Here is an 18,870-nt window from a genome sequence, read left to right as displayed (position 1 = left end):
GTAAATAAAAACATTAAAAAAAATTAAAAAAAAACCTCTTTAATAGATTCTCATTGCATTTAGAAAAAAATCTAAACTCCTCTTCATGACCTGTGAGACTTTACCAACAGACTATAGCCATAAAGGCTTTCTTTTTATTTTTGCATATTCAAAGTTTATTCCTATGTTTGATAGGAGCAATAATGGCCTTCCAAAGATGTCCATGTCTTAATCTCCAGAAGCTGTGAATATGTTACCTTTCATGTCAAAAGGACTTTTGCAGATGTGATTAAGGATCTTAAGATGGGAGAAATTATCCTGGATGATATAGGTGGAAACAGTATAGTCACATGTGTCCTAAGAGCCAGAGAACCTTTCTTGCCTGTGGTCAGAGAAAGATGTGGTCACAAAAATAGTGTCAGAGTGATGCTATGTTGCTGGCTTTGAAGATGGAGGAAGAGGCTGTGGGAATGTGAGTGACCCCTAGAATGTTGAAAAGGCAAGGAAATGGATTCTCTGCCAGAACCTCTAAAAAGGAATGCAGGCCTGCTGACACCTTGATTTTGGCCCAATGAGACCCAGACTTCTGACCTACAGAACTATAAGATGGTACATTGTGTTGTTTTAAGCCACTAAGTTTGTGATAATTTTTATGGCAGCCATAGAAAATTAATATATAATTCCAAGCCACATACACCTGCTGTTACCTCTGTTTAGAATGCCATTTTCCCCCCCGTTCTCTAGTGATAGAGCCTTTTTCAAATTTTAGGTCTCAGATTCCCTGTTACTTCTTTCAGATGGCCCTAATCTTCAGCATTCTTCCCACCACCACCTCCTGAACAACTCTAAAACAACACACTCTTTATTTCCTTCATGGCATATCATTGTCTGGAATTACCTGTTTTCATATTTACTCATTTATTGCTGTTTTTCCACTCAAGGTTATAAGCTCTCCAGCATCAGGGACTTTGTTTGTGTTGTTCACAGATATATCCTCAGTTCCTGGAGTAGAACCTGGCAAATAATAGGTATTCAACAAATATTTGTTGAATGAGGGAATGAACTAGACAAGGGAAATGGTTATTTCAGGCAAAGGTCAGAGCCTGAGCAAAATTCTGAGGTGTGAAACTGCTTATGTGCCTGGGAAAATTTATGTTTCCAATGGCTGAAGCCAAAAGAGGAAAACAGAAAGAGATGGGAACCAAGAAGTAGGCATTTTCCTCCTCCCTGTGCCCTCCTTTCTCCCCTCCTCCTCCTTCCCTCTTCTTTTAAAATATTATGTCACTATATCTTGTAAGTACTTGGAAGTTAATGTAGTTTAGGTTTTTTTTTTTTTTTTTTTTTTTTTTTAGAAGGGGGAAATAATTGAGTGAAGAAACATGTAATAAAGCCAACAAGACTTGGCAATCAATTGGATGTATGTTGAGGGAGAAGGAAGGGTGTCTTCCTATGTTCCTGATCTTTGGGACTATAATAATGGTGGCAGTGTTAATGCGTACAAAGAACAATGAGAGATAATGGTTTCATTTTGGACTCTTTGAGCTTGGTGAACTTGTTCAGAGGAAGATGTTCAATGCAGACACTTAGAAATACAAATTTGCAAGAGCACCTGGTTGGCTCAGTAGGTTGAGCATCAGACTTTGGCTCAGGTCATGATCTCATTGTTTATGAGTTCAAGCCGCACATAGGGCTCACTGCTGTCAGCGATGAGCCCCTTCGGATCCTCTGTCTCCCTCTCTCTGCCCCTACCCCCACTTGTGTATGCAGCACCATCTTAAAATAAAAAATAAAAATTAAAAAAAAGAAATATAAGTCTGCAGATCTATAATTCAGGAAGAAAGCCTTGACTGGAAGTCCTTAGCATGTAAATGAAAATGAACTCCAGGGAGCTAATAATTAATATAGCCCAAGAGAATGGGCAGCATGGGTAACATGCTGATGGGACAATGTTGGAAAAACACAATAACTCTCTGAAAGGAATTAGAAAAGGATGTTTGACCAGAAAAGCAAGGAATATAAGAGGACTATGTAGGACCAGGGAGTCTTGAGAGGAAGGAGTTTCAGTAAGAAGGGAATAGTCAGAGTATCAAATACTATAGGGAAGGAAGATGAAAAGTCTTTGGATTTATCAATAGAGATATGGATGTCTCTGGTACTGCTGGCGATGATATTCTAATGCAAAGGGTGAAGTATAACTGAGGGGTGCGGGAGTAGAAGGGGAAAAAGAGACTACGCAAGATGAGTACTTAAGGGAAATCTTTGGGTTTTTTTGTTTCTTTTTTGAGGATAGAGATGACACAGAAAAATGTCCTCCAGGAGATGTGAAGGGATGGGATAAAGAGGACCAAGGGAGGGGTGCCTGGGTGGCTCAGTTGGTTAAGTAAGTGTCTGACACTTGGTTTTGGTTCAGGTCATGATCTCACAATTTGTGAGTTCAAGCTGAACTGTACTAAAGGCATGGAGCCTGCTTGGGATTCTCTCTCTTTTCTTCTCTTCCTGTCCCTCCCCCTGCTCATGCTCTCTCTTGCTGTCTCTCTCCCTCTCTCTCTCAAAATAAGTAAACTAAAAAAAAAAAAAAAAAGGAGTGTCAAGGGAATGATCAACTTGGAAATTGAATTGGTAAATGCTTACTCAGGAGGTGTGTATTATTATCATGTGTATACTTGGGAAGGGCTTCACTGAAATTGAGATGGATTTATGAGTTCCCCACGTAAGCACTGAGGCCTAGAATCAGTTCTTCAAGGACTAAGAAATGGTTGAGTCCTCTATCCTGAATGCAACCACATCTATAAAACAGACACACCTGGTGAACACCTGTGTACGTTTTACTCTTGCAAATTGTAATGTAGGATCCTAATAGATGATAGAGGAAAAGCCTGAGTCACAAAGCTCCCAGAGACGAGCTAATTTATCACAGCTGTCCTGAGAATATTTGCTGTGTCCCCATCATACCATGTGCTTTTGGTTTGATAGGAAGAAGAGGCTGAAGCTGGAGGGAACCATGAGAGGCTGAATTGCCTTTTTAATCTTTCTTGTAAAAGTGAAAAATTAAACTGAGACATCCAGGGCTCAAGGTGCTTGGAAAGTTGAGCCCCTCTGGAATATTTCTCCAGAGATTCTAGCTCCCAGCTAAAATTCAAAGGTTCTTGGATTTCTTCTATTAAAAGTGATCATGTATTACTTAGCTAATTGCACTCTATAATCTGTCCTTTCTCTGAATTTCTACTGGCCTTAATGCACTCCCCAATGTATTTATATGCTCTGGCTTATGTTTCTTTGTTTCATGTAAATTTATCTTTTTAAGCGTCTACTTGTGTTCCTTGATGACAATGGGACAAGGCCTTCAGTTATTTCGTGTCGTTTTCTCCCTCAGTGCTTCCTATGGTGCAAGGTACCTGATCACTGCGTAGTTACTATAAGCAGTTGACTCACCTGTATTGTATAGGACAGCCATTCTGGGTCTAGGTGTACTCAAGGCAGTGAATGTATTAGATCATGTACAACACTCAGACATCATTAAGATCTTGGCAAGCAAGAGGGGTGGCACAAAAATTCGTGAATATCGCTCTTAAAGGGCATGTGCAACTGGGACTACCACAGTCCCTGAAAGACTGGTGTAGGAATAATAACTCCACCATCGACTCTTATGTAGCTCTTTGCAATTTGGAACTTAGTTAATAATACACTACTCATTTTAGTGTCCCTAAACCTTAAACACTGGTCAAGGCAGAGCCCTTTTCTCAAATGAGAAAATGGGAGTGCCCAGAGATAAAGGACTTTGTGTTTACGAAATTGGTAAGTGGCAGAGCTGTTGTTGAAAATGAGACTTGCTGGATCCAAATGCAGTATACTTCCCATTCCTCTACACTAACATAGTCGACTAGTTTTCTACATAATAAAACTTTCTGGGCCAAGAGGGATCTGCAGATGTGTTCCACTAAACAAGAGATGTGGAGAAATGCGGAGATCATCTTAATTCAAAGTAGGATGCATCACAAATTCATTCGTCTTAAGCAGTTTCCTTCACCTGAAGCTTACCTGGGCACAGTTTTAATAGTCCCCTTCCAGAATCTAGGAAAAGAAACTGAATCTGGAAAAAGAAACACAGTCTGTCAAGGAGACAAGAATACTTCCTCTTCAGTGAAAAGAAAGGGTTAAAATTTGATCCTTTGAAAGTTTAAGGTGGACAAGAGTCCTGAATTATCTAGACACCAAAGAGTAGGCAAAAAGGCTGTGTAGCTTATAGGGAAAAAAGTGAAGGGGTGTGTGTCTGGGGGAAGGATTAGGGAGGGGAGAATAGGACTATTTCCTTCTAACAGGCTTTCTGTTAAAAAACAAAAGAAAGAAAGAAAGAGAAAGAGAAATAAACATTTGTTCCTGTGATTAAGCCCTCATTTGTGTTTAAAACATAAGTGAAGTAGGGACAGTTCAAGGCACAGAGGCGCGTGTTCTGATTTGGTTGTTTACCATCAATCAGACCGTTGCTTGGCAGACACTGGATGGTTATGAGCCTGAACAAGCTGAAAAGGGGCAGGAAAAGAAGTGGAGGCAGCATTCTTCCTATTTAAAGCTGCATCGCTTGAAAAAAGTTTTCTCAGACTGTGCTGGAGCTGGTGCTGAAAAAGGGGGTTTGCAAAGGCTGCCCTGGGGCTGGTGCTAAAAGAGCCCGCAGCTGACTTCATGGTGCTACAATAACCTTAGAATCTACTTTTCACTCCCAGGAGGACCCACATGTCTAATATTTAGACATGATGGCAAACTGGGTGGAAGCAAGACCTCTCCTCATTCTTACTGTTTTATTAGGGCAGTTTGTCTCAATAAAAGCCCAGGAAGAAGGCGAGGATGGTGAGTTTGCTGTTTGCTTTGCTTGTGGTGTTTACTGCACGGTTTGGGAAATAGGTGGAATGTTAAGCCTCGGGAAGGAAGAGCGTGAAGAGGAAGTTCTGGTTTGAAGTTGAGAAGGGGGCTGACAGATTTGCACCTGGGAAACGGCTCTCTCTCGGAAGACAATCAGGATATTTGTAAATGCGGAGCTTCTCCATCTGCTGTTGGGCTGCATGTTTCTGGGAAACCCTAGGAGAAGTCCTTTTGCCTGAATGTGGACAGTGGGAACTTTAAAAGAAATGGAGAGTGCTTAAAACAGAGCACTAAAGGCACTTTTAGCCAGAGGAGTTCTGTTCTGTGGGCTGGAGTTTTCAGAGCAAGGAAAAGTCGCAGCAGGAGCTGGGTAGGGTGGAGTCTTTTTTGTACGGAACTTCAGCTGCTTCATACAATTCTTTGTTTAGAAAAACCTCTGCAGCCACTCTGATAACTGATTTTTCTTTGTCTTTGGCTCCTTATTCTTTTCTCTTTACAGGCTTTTACTTCTTTCTCATTTTCATTTGTGATCTTAAACCACTTTTGCTTACTGAGAGACAGTCTCGTTTACTTGTCCGTGACAGAGGCTGATAGAAGCCAGATTTCTTAAACAGTGGTATTTTCCCACCCTACTGACTTGATTATCAGGACAGTGGTGGCTCCCTGCTGGATGGTGGAAGGCTGCAAATCGGCATGCCTTATATATAATGTATTTATCATGGAATATTTGCATGGGCATTATCCTTTAGACACAAGTTTCATTTCTTTTTTCTGATTTAAGGCAAATCTTGCCTGGTTACCGATTTTTTTTTTTCCTATGCAATTTGCTCATGGTTAGAGTTGGGTGGCATGGTATGGTTAAGCAAAAACGCATGGCTGCTATAGAATATAAGAAAACATTTAAATTGGTTCCACTGGTTATTAAATCCTTATTCTCCAGACATGTTTTTTTTTCATAATAGACCATATACATTTTCATAACTATTTAACATCAAACTCAAGCTTTTAAAACTTAGCACATTTAAACTTTTCTGTTATTGTCTTTTATATATATTTTGAGTGTATATATATATATATATATATATATATATATACAGATATATGCATATGTGTGTGTATATTTTTTAATACCTGCTTCTGTGTATTTTTGCTCTGAAGATGTTCATAAAATTAATCTACAGGCCACAAGGTCTAAAAATCATTTAAAGAGTGAAAATAAGAATGTGAGATGAATACCCAACAATCTGTCCAGAGTCCCATAGAGGGGGCACTTTCTAAAATCTTGTAACTTTTTACGTTAATTTTTATGTTTTAAAAAACGAGGCAATTCATAAAAGGTAAAACTGTTGAGTTTCTTTGAAATGGTGTGAAAAACATTAGTTGTTTGGAGGGGAGGAGAAAATAATTGAATAGGTACTAGGAGTCAGGAAAGGGGAGGAAAAAATATGGAAAAATTACAATAGAAATAGCAAATTTAATTATAAAAGGAACAGTTCACTCCCCTCCCCCACCAAAACAATCAACAACTTTAGTTTAAAACTTAATTAACACAATTTTCCATGTCAATATACTTTAAAATAAACAACTTACTTTTATAAAGTGTGGAAATAATTGATCATGTGAATAAACGAAAAGAGTGTTTCATAAGGTATATGGAATAGGCATATGTTAAAAGACTTTCCCAAATAATTGTAATTACTCTGTAGGTGTTACTGAAAAATAAGGAGAGTTTAATGTTTTCTAATATTAATTTACCTAAATTTTAGAAATTTTATATTTGGTGCAAAACAGTCTCCATCTCCATACCAACCCCTCTTCCCCCTATATAACCAAACAGCACAGCAATCGGAATCCCAGACATCAGATTTTACAGAAAAAGTATAATTCCGTACATACACATGGTAAAACTTAAATTCCTCTGTTTTATTACTCAACCCAGGAGAAAATATGTGATAAAAATTCAATAGCAATAGAAAGTTGTATGTAGCCCAAATGAAAGGTAATATACACAAGAATTCCAGAATCTAGTATATTCAGAGTTTTGTAACTTGTATTGTACTTACTTACTGTTCATATTTTGGTTTCAGTTATATTGAATGGATACTTGGCAATACTTTATTCCCCCTGTTCAGGCTTGACACAAGCTTAATAAAAGTGTCAGAATTTTGAAACTCCATGTGATTTTAAGTTTGGGGAAGAGTAAGTTCAAGTAAATGCTTTAAACCAAAGAAATAGCTAAGGTTCACAGGCAAAACAAGTATATTTTTCAAATTTTGGCTATAACTAAGTGATATAATGTGGTAGTGATTTTGTGTAAAAATATGTCCCCTTTGAAATGTAGACACGTGTTATCACAGGTAACTACATGTTTACAAGCTTTTATAGTTTTCTTTTCAAGACTTCAAGGTATATTTTTTATCTGTTTGACTGTGTTTATTTACCAGAAATGTCAACATAAGCACAGTGTCTGCCTGATAGAAATACTTATGAATGATGAGATAAGAGTAAATAAATAAGGTTTGGGGACATATAGGCCCAGATAATTACTACCTATCAAAAATATAAGAACTGAATTAATTTTTCACATTCCTAAGAACTGAAGGGAAGTTGGGCTAACTTTAGTTGACACTATTCAGTAACAAGAAGCAGAGTTAAGAAGACAAAATCAGCTTTTCATGATTTTTGGGGTAATGTGTTTGTGATGGTGGTGGTGGGATGCTTTAAAAGGTTCCCCATTTGTTTTTTCTAGGAGAAAATACTATGAATTTATAGTAATTTTTATACTCCTAAACAAAAGTCTAAGACCTATTGAGTTATGCGCATTTTTGTTATTAGAAATGGACAGACTTAATCTGAGAATATAATCTTTGATATGAATCGTTGATTTCAACAACAGAGAAAGAATGGGGAGAAGGAAAGGTGCAGCATTGTACCATTTATTTCCAGAGACCAGGTAGGTGACATAAACAAGTGAAGCAAGTGAGTGTTTGTATATCAACAGGGGATGATGGGCCTGTGGAGAACTGAAGATGCATATGCCCACTTTAAGGCATTCAAAACCAGTGTTTTCCAGAAAGCATTGCATAAGCCAAATACAATACCTCTGAGTGCCAAGTCTGGCTCATGGACCATAAATTTGCAACCCTCTTGTTGCAACCCTACACTGATATCCTGGACCCAAGCCAGCTTCTGATTACTAAGAGATGAAGGGCTCAGAGTCCTTTTTATATCATGGTTTCTTCCATTTTTATGTCACATCTACCATTTATCTCATTATTATAATACAAACTTGAAGACACAAGTGCTCATTACTTAGTACTACTTGGCCCAGATCATTTTAAATGGTACTTAGTACATTACTAAGTAGTACTTGGATTGGATCATTTTATAGGAAGTAGAGAATATGAATACATAGCTTAAGATACTTGAAAACTCATAAATTGTTTTAAACTCATTACTATTGAAATAGATACTTTGGATTATGTAGGACATACAGCCTTTTCTTTCATAGTGGATGTTTTAATCTAGATTCAGCTGCATATACCAGAATGCAATTGTTTAAATTTTTTTTAAGTGCTTTTTTTTTTTTTTAATAAAAGAAAGTTTTAGTTAGGTAGTGAAAGGCTGGTGTATTAGCTCTACAAAGTCATCAAAGACTCCGTCTCTTTCTAGTTCTCTACTCTCATATTCCTGGGGTATAATCCTTGATGTTATGGTCTTAGATGGCTGCTGAATTTCCAGCCGTTACATTTACTTTCCAGGCATCTGGATAGAGGATGAGAGACGAAGGCTGTGATTCTCTCTTTATTCATGGAGACTATTAAGTCTTCATCCCATTTCAACTTACTTGTGGCCAGAATTCGGTCATATGGTCACACAAAGCTACAAGGGTGGCTGGGAAATGCAGTCTTTTAGGTGAGTAGCACTAGCAGTGTACTCTACTGAATAGAATTATGTTACGAAAGAAATAAAAGAGAGAATAGCTGTTAGGAGGCAAATATAGTCCCAACCGCAATGAGTGTAACTGTCACCCACTTTCATTGGAATAGATCTAGTTTCACTGGGCAGGACATAGTTGTGTGACCAGATGTACCCTTGTTATTGGTCACTTCCAAGTAGTCCATGAAGCCAAGAACATTGGATGGCCCTTAAATTAGACTGCAGCTTTTTGCTTTCTAATTCTTTTAAAATACATTTAGAAGTACCTATAACTTTTATCCAAACTAAAGTGAGGCTTTATTTTGAAGACTATATCTCTCTCTATAGATGTAGACTGGTAGATTGATAGATACAGATAAGTTTTTATATTGACAGAACAACATGTGCTTTGACCATGACCCTTTAGGTTCGTGGGTAAGCAATCCGCAGATCCACGTTGAGCTGGCTGAATAATCATCTGAAGAGCTTGTTACTCATATAGATTCTAGGCTTCCCTCTTTTCCAGAGGGATGTAGATGTAGATGTAGATGGTTTGGATGGCATTTGGGAAGCTCTCTAGGTGATTCTGATTCCTGTTGGTTAACCACTATACTGCATCTCTGCCTAACATCCTTTTGATATTGACGTGGACCAGTTGGCTTCTTGTTCCAAGACTACACAACTGTGGTGTGGAAATAACTTGCTATTCTACTTATTCCTTTCACTTACAAAGTTGCCTAATTAAAGTTTGTAGAGAAACTGTGGCAAATTCACCATCATTTCTGGAAAAATAACTCAATGCCCAAATCTTCTTCATGGCAGTTAGGTAAATCATTCTACTATGCAATGAGTACATCTTATTAAAATATATTTCCAGGTGGTTATATAATTTTCATTTTCTCTCTTGCTTCCTGTCTTCACATTTTTAGCACACTTTTTCACCACAGGTCTAAAATTCATTGTATTGGTCAGTCTAGAAATGCACATAATGCTGACTGTGAGGTAAAAACACAAAGAGAAATCTTTGTTTTGAGTAGCTGGGACTTACAAGTTTGGAATAATGTTAATCTATGGCCACAGAAAAAAATCTTTTTTAAACAATGTTCTCCTACTTGAAGGACAATCCATACATCATCAGTGGCCTTTTATCACATTCATAAAATGTTTAAAAATCAGTCATTTTTTGACCTACTATGTTTTGTTTTGAATCACAACATTCAAAAATTTAGATTTACATATGAAAGATGTAGTAATGATAGAGGAAAAGACTAAAATTATTAGTTATTAATTGATTTTATTATACAAATTTGGGCAAGTTGTACAAGTTTGTATAAAACAATGGAGTTGGGAAGATATTGACAATTCAGTTTTCCTCCTAATTTCTTTCCATGTAAATTTTACATGTATTTCATCTAAATTTCCTTTAAGACTGTTGAGCTGTTATAATCAATATTTTTAAAACAATATTTTTAATCTACTCTTGCATTTGCTTGACGAGAGGAGCAGACTGTCTTATGGAATATTTTGCCTTAAATTTGTGGCCACATTGGCAGCTTTGATGTTTTTATTATATTTTATTGATGTTCAAAACTAAGCCCTTCGAAAGAAATCAAGTTGTTTTCATCTTATACATAATATATTCTCTAAGGAACAGTGTATAAGATAAATCACAATAATGCAAGATTTTTCTTATCCCCATGTTGCCTTCTACAGAGAAGGTAGTGATATTAACAATATTAATAAATTAAGATTAATGAATTAATGGAAACTTGTCCCTATAGCTCTGTGGTATAATGTTCAAACTCAAAAATGTTCGCATCCTTTTTTTTTTTTAAGTTTCTCCTGGGAAGGAGAAAAGACAGTCTCACAGTTCTCTCTCTCTCTCTCTCTCTCTCTCTCTCTCTCTTTTTCTTTTTTTTTTCTTTTTTGGGTGTCTGCTCAATCAGAGTTATAAACCCAGTTTCAAGAGGCAACAAATATATTTTCAGTGGAAATGTTGCTTGCAACATAAGCATCATAGACTTATTGCAGTCTGCATACTGTAGTAAGGAAAGGAAGCCCAGTCCAACAATCACTGGGAAAACACATGGGTTCTGGTCCATCTCTGCTATTTAGCTGTTTTGCAACCTGCAGAGAGTCCTTTAGTCTCACCAAGCCTTTGAGTCCTCATCTAAAATCAGGGATAATGTACACACCCCTGTCAATCTGATGGGACTCCTAGGCAGATCATTTGGGAAAATTACCTGAAGGTAATTTTAGAGCACTTAAATGAGACACAGAGAGTGATATTACAATCTGATTTCAGTCATGACCGATACAAACCTTAGTGGTATATTTTTTACTTTACCTAATCTTTGAATTTATTTTGAGAAAACTTCTGGATTTGTTCCTCTTCTGTACTTTCTTTATTCTCCATTTCCCAGAGGAACTTGCTCCATCAATCATGTTCTCTTTTCTATAACTACAACCACCCTCTTTCTTTGGTGCTTTTCCCGCTATCTTATAACAATCTCAGCTCTCTCCCGGGGCCCCTGTGTGGCTCCCACCCTTTCTTAATTCTTACCCTGCCTGCTTTAAAAGAGTAATATAGTTTTCTGTCTCTCCTTCCATGCCCTCACTCAACCCTATGCACTCTGACTTTTGCCTGCTCCCTGCCCCATTCCAGTGAAGCTAGTGGAGTAAGATGAAGACGAAAATGGCGATGTTTCCAGTGGGCTCCTTTTACCTGTCTTATCAGGCCTTTCGCCTTTATTTGATACAATTAACCACTCCAGCTTTCCTGAAAGACTACTCTCTGAAAGTTCTTCCTCTAGCTACCTTACCTTTTCTTCTCAGCATGGGCTCCTTCTCTCCTTTTTTCCCTTAGCACTTTGTTTTCTCAGAGGATTTAGTTCACTGGTCTTCCCTGTATATTCTCTTCCTAGATCCATCTAGGAATCAATCAGTCTCAGGGTTTTGCTTAACAACTAACTGCTGATAATTCTCAAATCTCTTTCCAATCCTGAACTTCTACATGAACTTCAGAATTCTCCACTGATGGGCCATAACCACTTCAAGTTCAGTGTATCTAAAACTCAACTCATTATCTTTCCCCTAAGACAAGATCATTTTTCCTGTGTATTCCTTATATCAGCTAATGGCAACATCATCTTACCTGGTCACTCCAGCAAAATTCCAATCAGTTACTAAATTCTTCCGTTTTATCCACTAAATATTTCCTCAATATACCTCTTCTCCCTGCCTTCTCCAAACACCTCAGTTCAGGCCTACATTATATCCCTGGATAGTTGCAGTAGCGCTTAAATTCCCTGCCTTGCCTCCTGTGTGGCCACTTCCCACTTGCATGTGTATAGACCTCTTCTGTTGCCACTGTGATATAAAAATATAAATCAAAAAACCTAAAATCTGATCACATCATTACCTTCCCTATAACCTTCCATTGACTCCAATAATTTGGAGAAAGAATAATGTTCAAGCTCCTAAGCATGGCACACAAGACCTTCTAAGATCTGGCCTGTTTCTAGAATGTGAGTCAGATCAGCTGTAACTCCATGTCTCAAAATAAGAAATTGCTTGTAGTTTTGACCTCCCACTGCACATACACACATGCACTTTTCCTTTTTTACCTCTGCTTTTCAGATTCCACTCCATGTTATGAATTCATTTTATGTATTAGGTACATGATAGTTATTCCATTCATATCCCAGTTGAATATTAATTTTTAAAATCTAAAAAAAAATTCCCACCATTTATTTATTTTATTTTACTTTATGTTTATTTTATTTTTGAGAGAGAAAGAGAGAGAGAGAGAGCACGAGCAGGGGAAGGGGCAGGGAGAGAGGGACACACAGGATCCGAAGCAGGCTTCAGGCTCTACACTGTCAGCATAGAGCCTGATGCGGGGCTCGAAGTCACCAACTGTGAGATTATCACCTGAGCCAAAGTCGGTGCTGAACCCACTGAGCCATCCAGATGCCCTTCTTTTTTTTCCCCCTGCCATTTATTCAAGTATCAGTGCACTTATTTCAAACTCAGGTTTTGCAAATTTGCATATTCTTGAGCAATTTTTTTTATTTCTCTGTCTTAGTTTCTTTATGTATACAATTAGAATGATAATATTTACCTCAAATAATTATTATGAACACTATCCCACATATAAACCACCTATATAGTATGGCTCCTAGCAAATAGCAAGAGCTCATTAAATGATAGTTGATATTATTATTCCATTACTACTTAATAACATAGAAATAATAATAAATGCTTATTGGGTGATTATGACGATGAAACTGTTAGTATGGAAAAATGAACAACTTTTACTCACAAAGAGATGAACGTCTAGTGTAAAACTTAAACTGCAAATTTTACCGACCATTGTATTATGGTCATTTTGATAATACATCGATGTATTTACCTGATTTCTAATTGGGCTATATTTTAAACCTATTTAAAATTTTTATTCTTGGGGCGCCTGGGTGGCGCAGTCGGTTAAGCGTCCGACTTCAGCCAGGTCACGATCTCGCGGTCTGTGAGTTTGAGCCCCGCATCGGGCTCTGGCTCAGAGCCTGGAGCCTGTTTCCAATTCTGAGTCTCCCTCTCTCTCTGCCCCTCCCCCGTTCATGCTCTGTCTCTCTCTGTCCCAAAAATAAATAAACGTTGAAAAAAAAATTAAAAAAAAATTTTTTATTCTTTAAACAGTAGAGTTTTACTGTATTGGCTCCTTATATAGGTTTACTATGGGAAAAAACAAAAGAAACAAAAACATCTTTCCACTGGAGACTGGAGACTGTCTCATGGCCATGTGGTCTGAAGCATCACCCCCCACTTCCTGTTTCACACCCCCCCCAAACACACATTTCATTCTGTGCAATGGTTTCCAGTGTGTGAGCAAGCCAAGCACGATTCATTCCATGCCCCAGTGCTACCTCATGCCTGTCTACCAGCTATGTCTATTTCAGAGTTTATTCTCTGAAAATATGATAGTCATAAAAATCTCTATTAAAAATTGGAAGCTTATTTTCCAAACTGCATTGCTCTGGGTTGCATTTGGAATGAGAGGAATTGCTTCACTGCACAGGGATTTACAAGGCAGCTCCCGGGACTATTTGGATACAGAAGTGGGGTGACCCATCTTTTCCCAGACTTCGCAGCAAGTCTCTTCATTTTCCAAAGGTTGCTGGTTTCTTCACTCCTACTCCCAGGAGATTTTTGTGAAGTTTACTCCAGAAAGCAGAAACTGTGTAGGAAGTAGGCACATTATTCACACTCATGCTTTCCCTACTTTGCTGCACTTTTCATTCTTCCCAGTTTTTCACACTTTAATAAAATGATGGTTTTGACTTAGAGGGAGGCACGCTTATGGAATTTTACCAGATAATTTGTAGCTATGAATTTCTTTAACTAAATCTTTATTATCCAGTATGGTTGTTCTGTGGCCATCAGCTTTAGAATTTTTTTTTTCATTATGGAATTCTAAAAATATGGATGGTTTCCATAGCAAATAAATTCATTTATAGAGCTTTAATCTTTTTATTTATCTTAAATAGTAGTTGTATGCTTATTACTTGCTCCTGAGGTAGAGGAACCTATCCGATTCATTTATGCTAGTTTGAAATTATTTTTTTAATGTTTATCTATTTTTGAAAGAGAGACAGAACATGAGTGGGGGAGGGGCAGAGAGAGAGGGAGACACAGAATCTGAAGCAGGCTTCAGGCTCTGAGGTGTCAGCACAGAGCCCGATGCAGGGCTCGAACTCAGGAACCACTAGATCATGAGCCAAAGTCGGACGCTTAACTGACTAAGTCACCCAGATGCCCCTAGTTTGAAATTACTTTTAAGACATTTCTGTCTCATTCTTTGCAGAGCTTTATATTGAAGAAATGATTAAGTTACAGTTTAATTCAGAACACCATGTTTTTCATGTTAGTGCTAATTTTTGAACTAGAATTTCTGGTAGGATGGGCTGGTGGACAGTGAAGTTAGTTGATTGTCATAGTAGATGAACTGCAAAAAACCTGCCTAGTTTTCAGGTCTTTGGCTATAAACACTAAATCTCTGAAGCTTTATAAACAAGCCTTATACTTTATTTTGAGAAGGCAGAAGGGTACTGGTCATTCCAAGGTAAATGAGTGATTCTGACATAAGAACTTTCTTTTACACAAGTTTATACTGGTAAAAAAAAATGACCTTGGGCCCTTGAAGGAGGAACAACTGAACACTTCATCAGAGTGCTTGTGTTCAGGCCTTCAGGTGCTATAAGTGTTGTCTTTCTGAGTATTCATACAAAATGTCACTTCTTTCTCCAACCATTTCCCATATCCCCTCAAGTCGTGGTGTCCACTGATGAGATTAGGCAAGGGTTTGTGCTTTTATTTTTCTCCCTCAAGCATCGTAAAACTGAACTGGATTTTTCTGAGAAACAACTAATAAATTCCCAAACAAATGGAATTCTCATTAGCCTGGGAAGAATTCAGTCTTCTTGCAATCTGCTTATTTTATTTTTTAAAACAGTGGGGTAATTCCTTTATGTAGAGAAAGAGACAAAACTGAAACAGAATTAGTGCTATAGATTAATCAGTGAATGCATTTGAAGTTCCACTGGCAAGGCTTGTGATGGTTTGGTACATGGAGGATGATAAAATATTGATAATTAAACTTGTACTTTTAAATGTTATTTTGGCATTTGCAGCATATAGATAAGTATGTTCCATAAACTTGCCAAAGGGACACTTACCTGAGCTACCTTGTCTTCTTTCCACATCTGTTCTATTGAGGCAATGTTGCAAAGTCCTAGAGGAAAGAGCAGGTTCAGTTCTAGAAAAACAACTTGGAAATAGATTACTTTTATTTTATTTTGCTTTGTTTTGTTTTAGGAAAATATGCTCTCAGCCTCCTTTCTGTTTGAAGGGAAAGCGTTCAGAATTCTGCATGAAAATCAGGGTCTCACTGCAACTCCACCTGGATGTCACCTTCCCAAATTTTGCCTTAAATTACAGACTTTTCCTTGGATCCTGTTCTCCTATTAGAACTTACTGTTTGTTGTCCTTTTCTTTCCTACTCCATAGGAAACTAATATATAACACATGCTCCCCTAGTTACTATTCTAATGCATAGTGTTAGTAATATTACTCCCTTATAATGAGAGCCAATTATATGGTAATTTGCCTTTTGCAACCTTTTTTTCACTATTCTCTGGCCATCAGAATCAGTGGACATCATGGCTGTGGATGAAAACTCCAGTATCATCAGATGGACTCTGAGACTCACGCTTTAGGTGGATGAAACATGGCTGTCCTGGACATTCTGTACTTGCCCATGGAAGGTTCCACAATCAAGACATTAAAATCACTTCAGGTCCATTCTAATAGAAACTAAAAGTTGCCTTAGTATAATCAAAATGGAAATTTGCCCACCAGATTCCCATTGTTTCTGAAGAGGAACTTTGAGTTTCTTCAGGATAGAACCCTATGATAGTGCATCCTATGGAAGGCATAAAGGCATGGAAGGATGGGTTCTCTGTGGTTATGTAAGGGTGCTAATTAACTTCATTGTAATACACTGAAGTGTCAGGCACCAAGCTAACATGAGACTTCATGATTGTATCATGTCTTGTGAGATTTATTTAGAATTTTAAAGAGGTTGGGGGAAGTTTCTGATATCTCTTAATTTCTGTTCTTTAATTCCTCTATTTTTTTACTCTATGTTCCTCAAATGTAGCCATTTTAGAATAAAATATATAAACACTACCACAATACTATATCTATTTTTTTTTTTTTTAGCCAATAGCATATATACTATCAAACAAGCCTATGGACAAAAAGGAATAGGTCATTGTTTCATAGTGAGATTTTTTTTTGATTCTGTGAAATTCCCTCAATTCCCACATATTGCCATTTTTCAATACTTAGGGTTTTTAACAATTAACAATTTCTATGCTTCGAATTTCTCCTTTTCCACTCACTTTCAATAAGCAGTTAATAGGGCATGGGTCTTTGGAGTCTGACATTTGAGTCCTGACTTTGCCTGGTAACCTTGTGAACTTTAGCAGGTTGCTCATCTTTGAGATTCAGTTTTTCATTTGCATATTGAAGAATTGAGTTAAAATTCATGGCACTTTATAGGCACTGAAGAAAAACAGATATTATTAATACTTTGGATAGATTCCCTGATTAGGCCATTGCAGACTGCTTTCTCCATAACTGAAATAATTTCCATCAATCTGTTCCCAGTTACTAGGTTTGATAGGAAAAAGGTTTGGGGGTGCAGGGGCAGAAGAGGTGGTTAGGAGGGAGAGGTATACCTGGGAGGCTTGCAAGGGCAATAAAGAATTTTTTTTATCTCGTGTTTTCCCCTTGAGACAGGACTGTGCCCAACTCTTGATTATTCACAAAGCAAGTTAGGAAAAGCAAAGCAGCAAAAACCCTGAAAGTTATACTTTGATATCAGGATGCATTTCACAAACTTGGCAGTATACATACTCATTTAATTTTATTATTTTTTTTCTAATATAATGATTTTGGCAACTGTTTGCAGATTTGGTTCAGGTAGAGTTGTTCAAGAAAAGTGAAACTATCCTTAATATATAACAATTCTGTTTACTTTCCTCAAATTTTACTGATGTCAAGGCATACTTATTTGAACGCTGGGCAATGTTTTTGTGAGGGAAAGCAGGCGCCTCCACCTGGGTGGCCACTGAAGGGTAAGGAAGGCGCTGTGTGTGTGTCACTCAGCTTCTACTAACTCAACATGGCAGTGGGACCTAGAGAGCTCTAGCCCTGAGCTGGATGACTGGAATAAAGTCCTGACTCTTTGCTTATAAATTTCTTATAAATACAACGTTTGGAGCCTTAATTTCCTCATTTATAAAGCAGGAATAATATTTTTGATTTTATCACTTCTCAGGTTCAAAATAAAGAATTCACAGTATGTGCGGAAATTCTATGGTTAGCTAGAAAGGCCAATATAAGGGTAGTGTTATTATCTTAGCATGCCTTTGCTGTGATGAACAGTTAGCTGAATGCAGACTAAATGTTTTCTTTTAAGCAAATGATCATGTTAATGCTCCAAAGGAATATAAAACTCTCCATAGAAATGAAAGAAAGCAAAGTTAGTGTTTTTTCTTTTTTTAAATCTCGAATTGAGGAAAGTGAAATACCTGCTTATATAACTATCTAGGAACCTCCCAAAGCCCCAGAATAGGAGAAAATAAGAACAGAGGCTTTGATGTGAGGGTAAACAGATCAGATGGAAAAAAAAAACCCACCATGATTCTTGTAATATAATTGGACTGTAGTCTCTCTACAAGCAAAAATGTAGCTTCCTGGCAGAAAGCTGAATCCACTATTATCATTACTTTTCCCCTATTCATCTCTCATCAGGAAGCCTGTCTCAAAATCAAAGTTAAGCTCTAAGGGCCTGTTTGTAGCATGGTATCTCTTTTCCCTAGGTCAGAAGGTGACTTTGAACTAAAAGTTTAAACTGGTGACAAATATCCACAACAATCTGAGCCAAGTGTTTAGACAAAGGTTCCATCAGCCCTCAGGCCTGTCTACTTTCTGGTATATTTTAAGACTCTCTACTTGTACAGAGAGAAACATGCAGTTAAAGAGATGAAGGCCTCAACTAAATAGACTGTTACTTTCTTTCATGAATAAATTGTTGAAGTAATTTTAAAGAAAAGCTTCTAGATTAAGACTGGAGCAGGACAGGAAATCTCATTCTAATTGCAGCTCTATCATGAACTAACTTGGTGATTTTGTGGAAGTGACCTAAATTCTCTGGGCCTCAGTTTCCTTCTTTGTAAAACCTGTGATATATTACCCAGAGACACTTCCCGCTCTGAAAATCTGTGACTGTAGAAGGTTTACATAAAGTTACTTCACATAGGTCAGATTTGTGCTCTACTGTGAGGACTCTTGTGCATTCTTTGGGTAGATTGAGGTATCACGCATAGTCTCTGTAAACGATGTGTTGCTGTACTTTTAAATTAAGATTTGATAGTTCTTATCCAGGTTTCTAGTTATTCACCTAACTATGGGTTCATCTCAGGAATACAACTTCCAATTTATAACTTTGGAAAATGGTATGCTTTTTAGTGAATGGCTTTACAACAAAGT

General features: G+C 37.4%; 1 protein-coding gene across 1 annotated transcript in view; it reads left to right on the top strand.

Moving 5' to 3' along the window:
• The first annotated feature begins 4,519 nt into the window (after positions 1 to 4,519).
• COL5A2 (collagen type V alpha 2 chain) overlaps positions 4,520 to 18,870 on the top strand; it is a 147,609-nt gene continuing 133,258 nt past the window's right edge. Inside the window, exon 1 of the mRNA XM_003990962.5 lies at positions 4,520 to 4,824. Coding sequence (XP_003991011.2) covers positions 4,728 to 4,824 — 97 coding nt within the window. The 5' untranslated portion in view covers positions 4,520 to 4,727. The remainder of the gene's footprint in view (positions 4,825 to 18,870) is intronic.

This window comes from Felis catus, chromosome C1 (assembly GCF_018350175.1).
Source record: "Felis catus isolate Fca126 chromosome C1, F.catus_Fca126_mat1.0, whole genome shotgun sequence".
Classification (NCBI taxonomy): domain Eukaryota; kingdom Metazoa; phylum Chordata; class Mammalia; order Carnivora; family Felidae; genus Felis; species Felis catus.
This window is presented reverse-complemented; position numbering and strand designations above follow the sequence as displayed.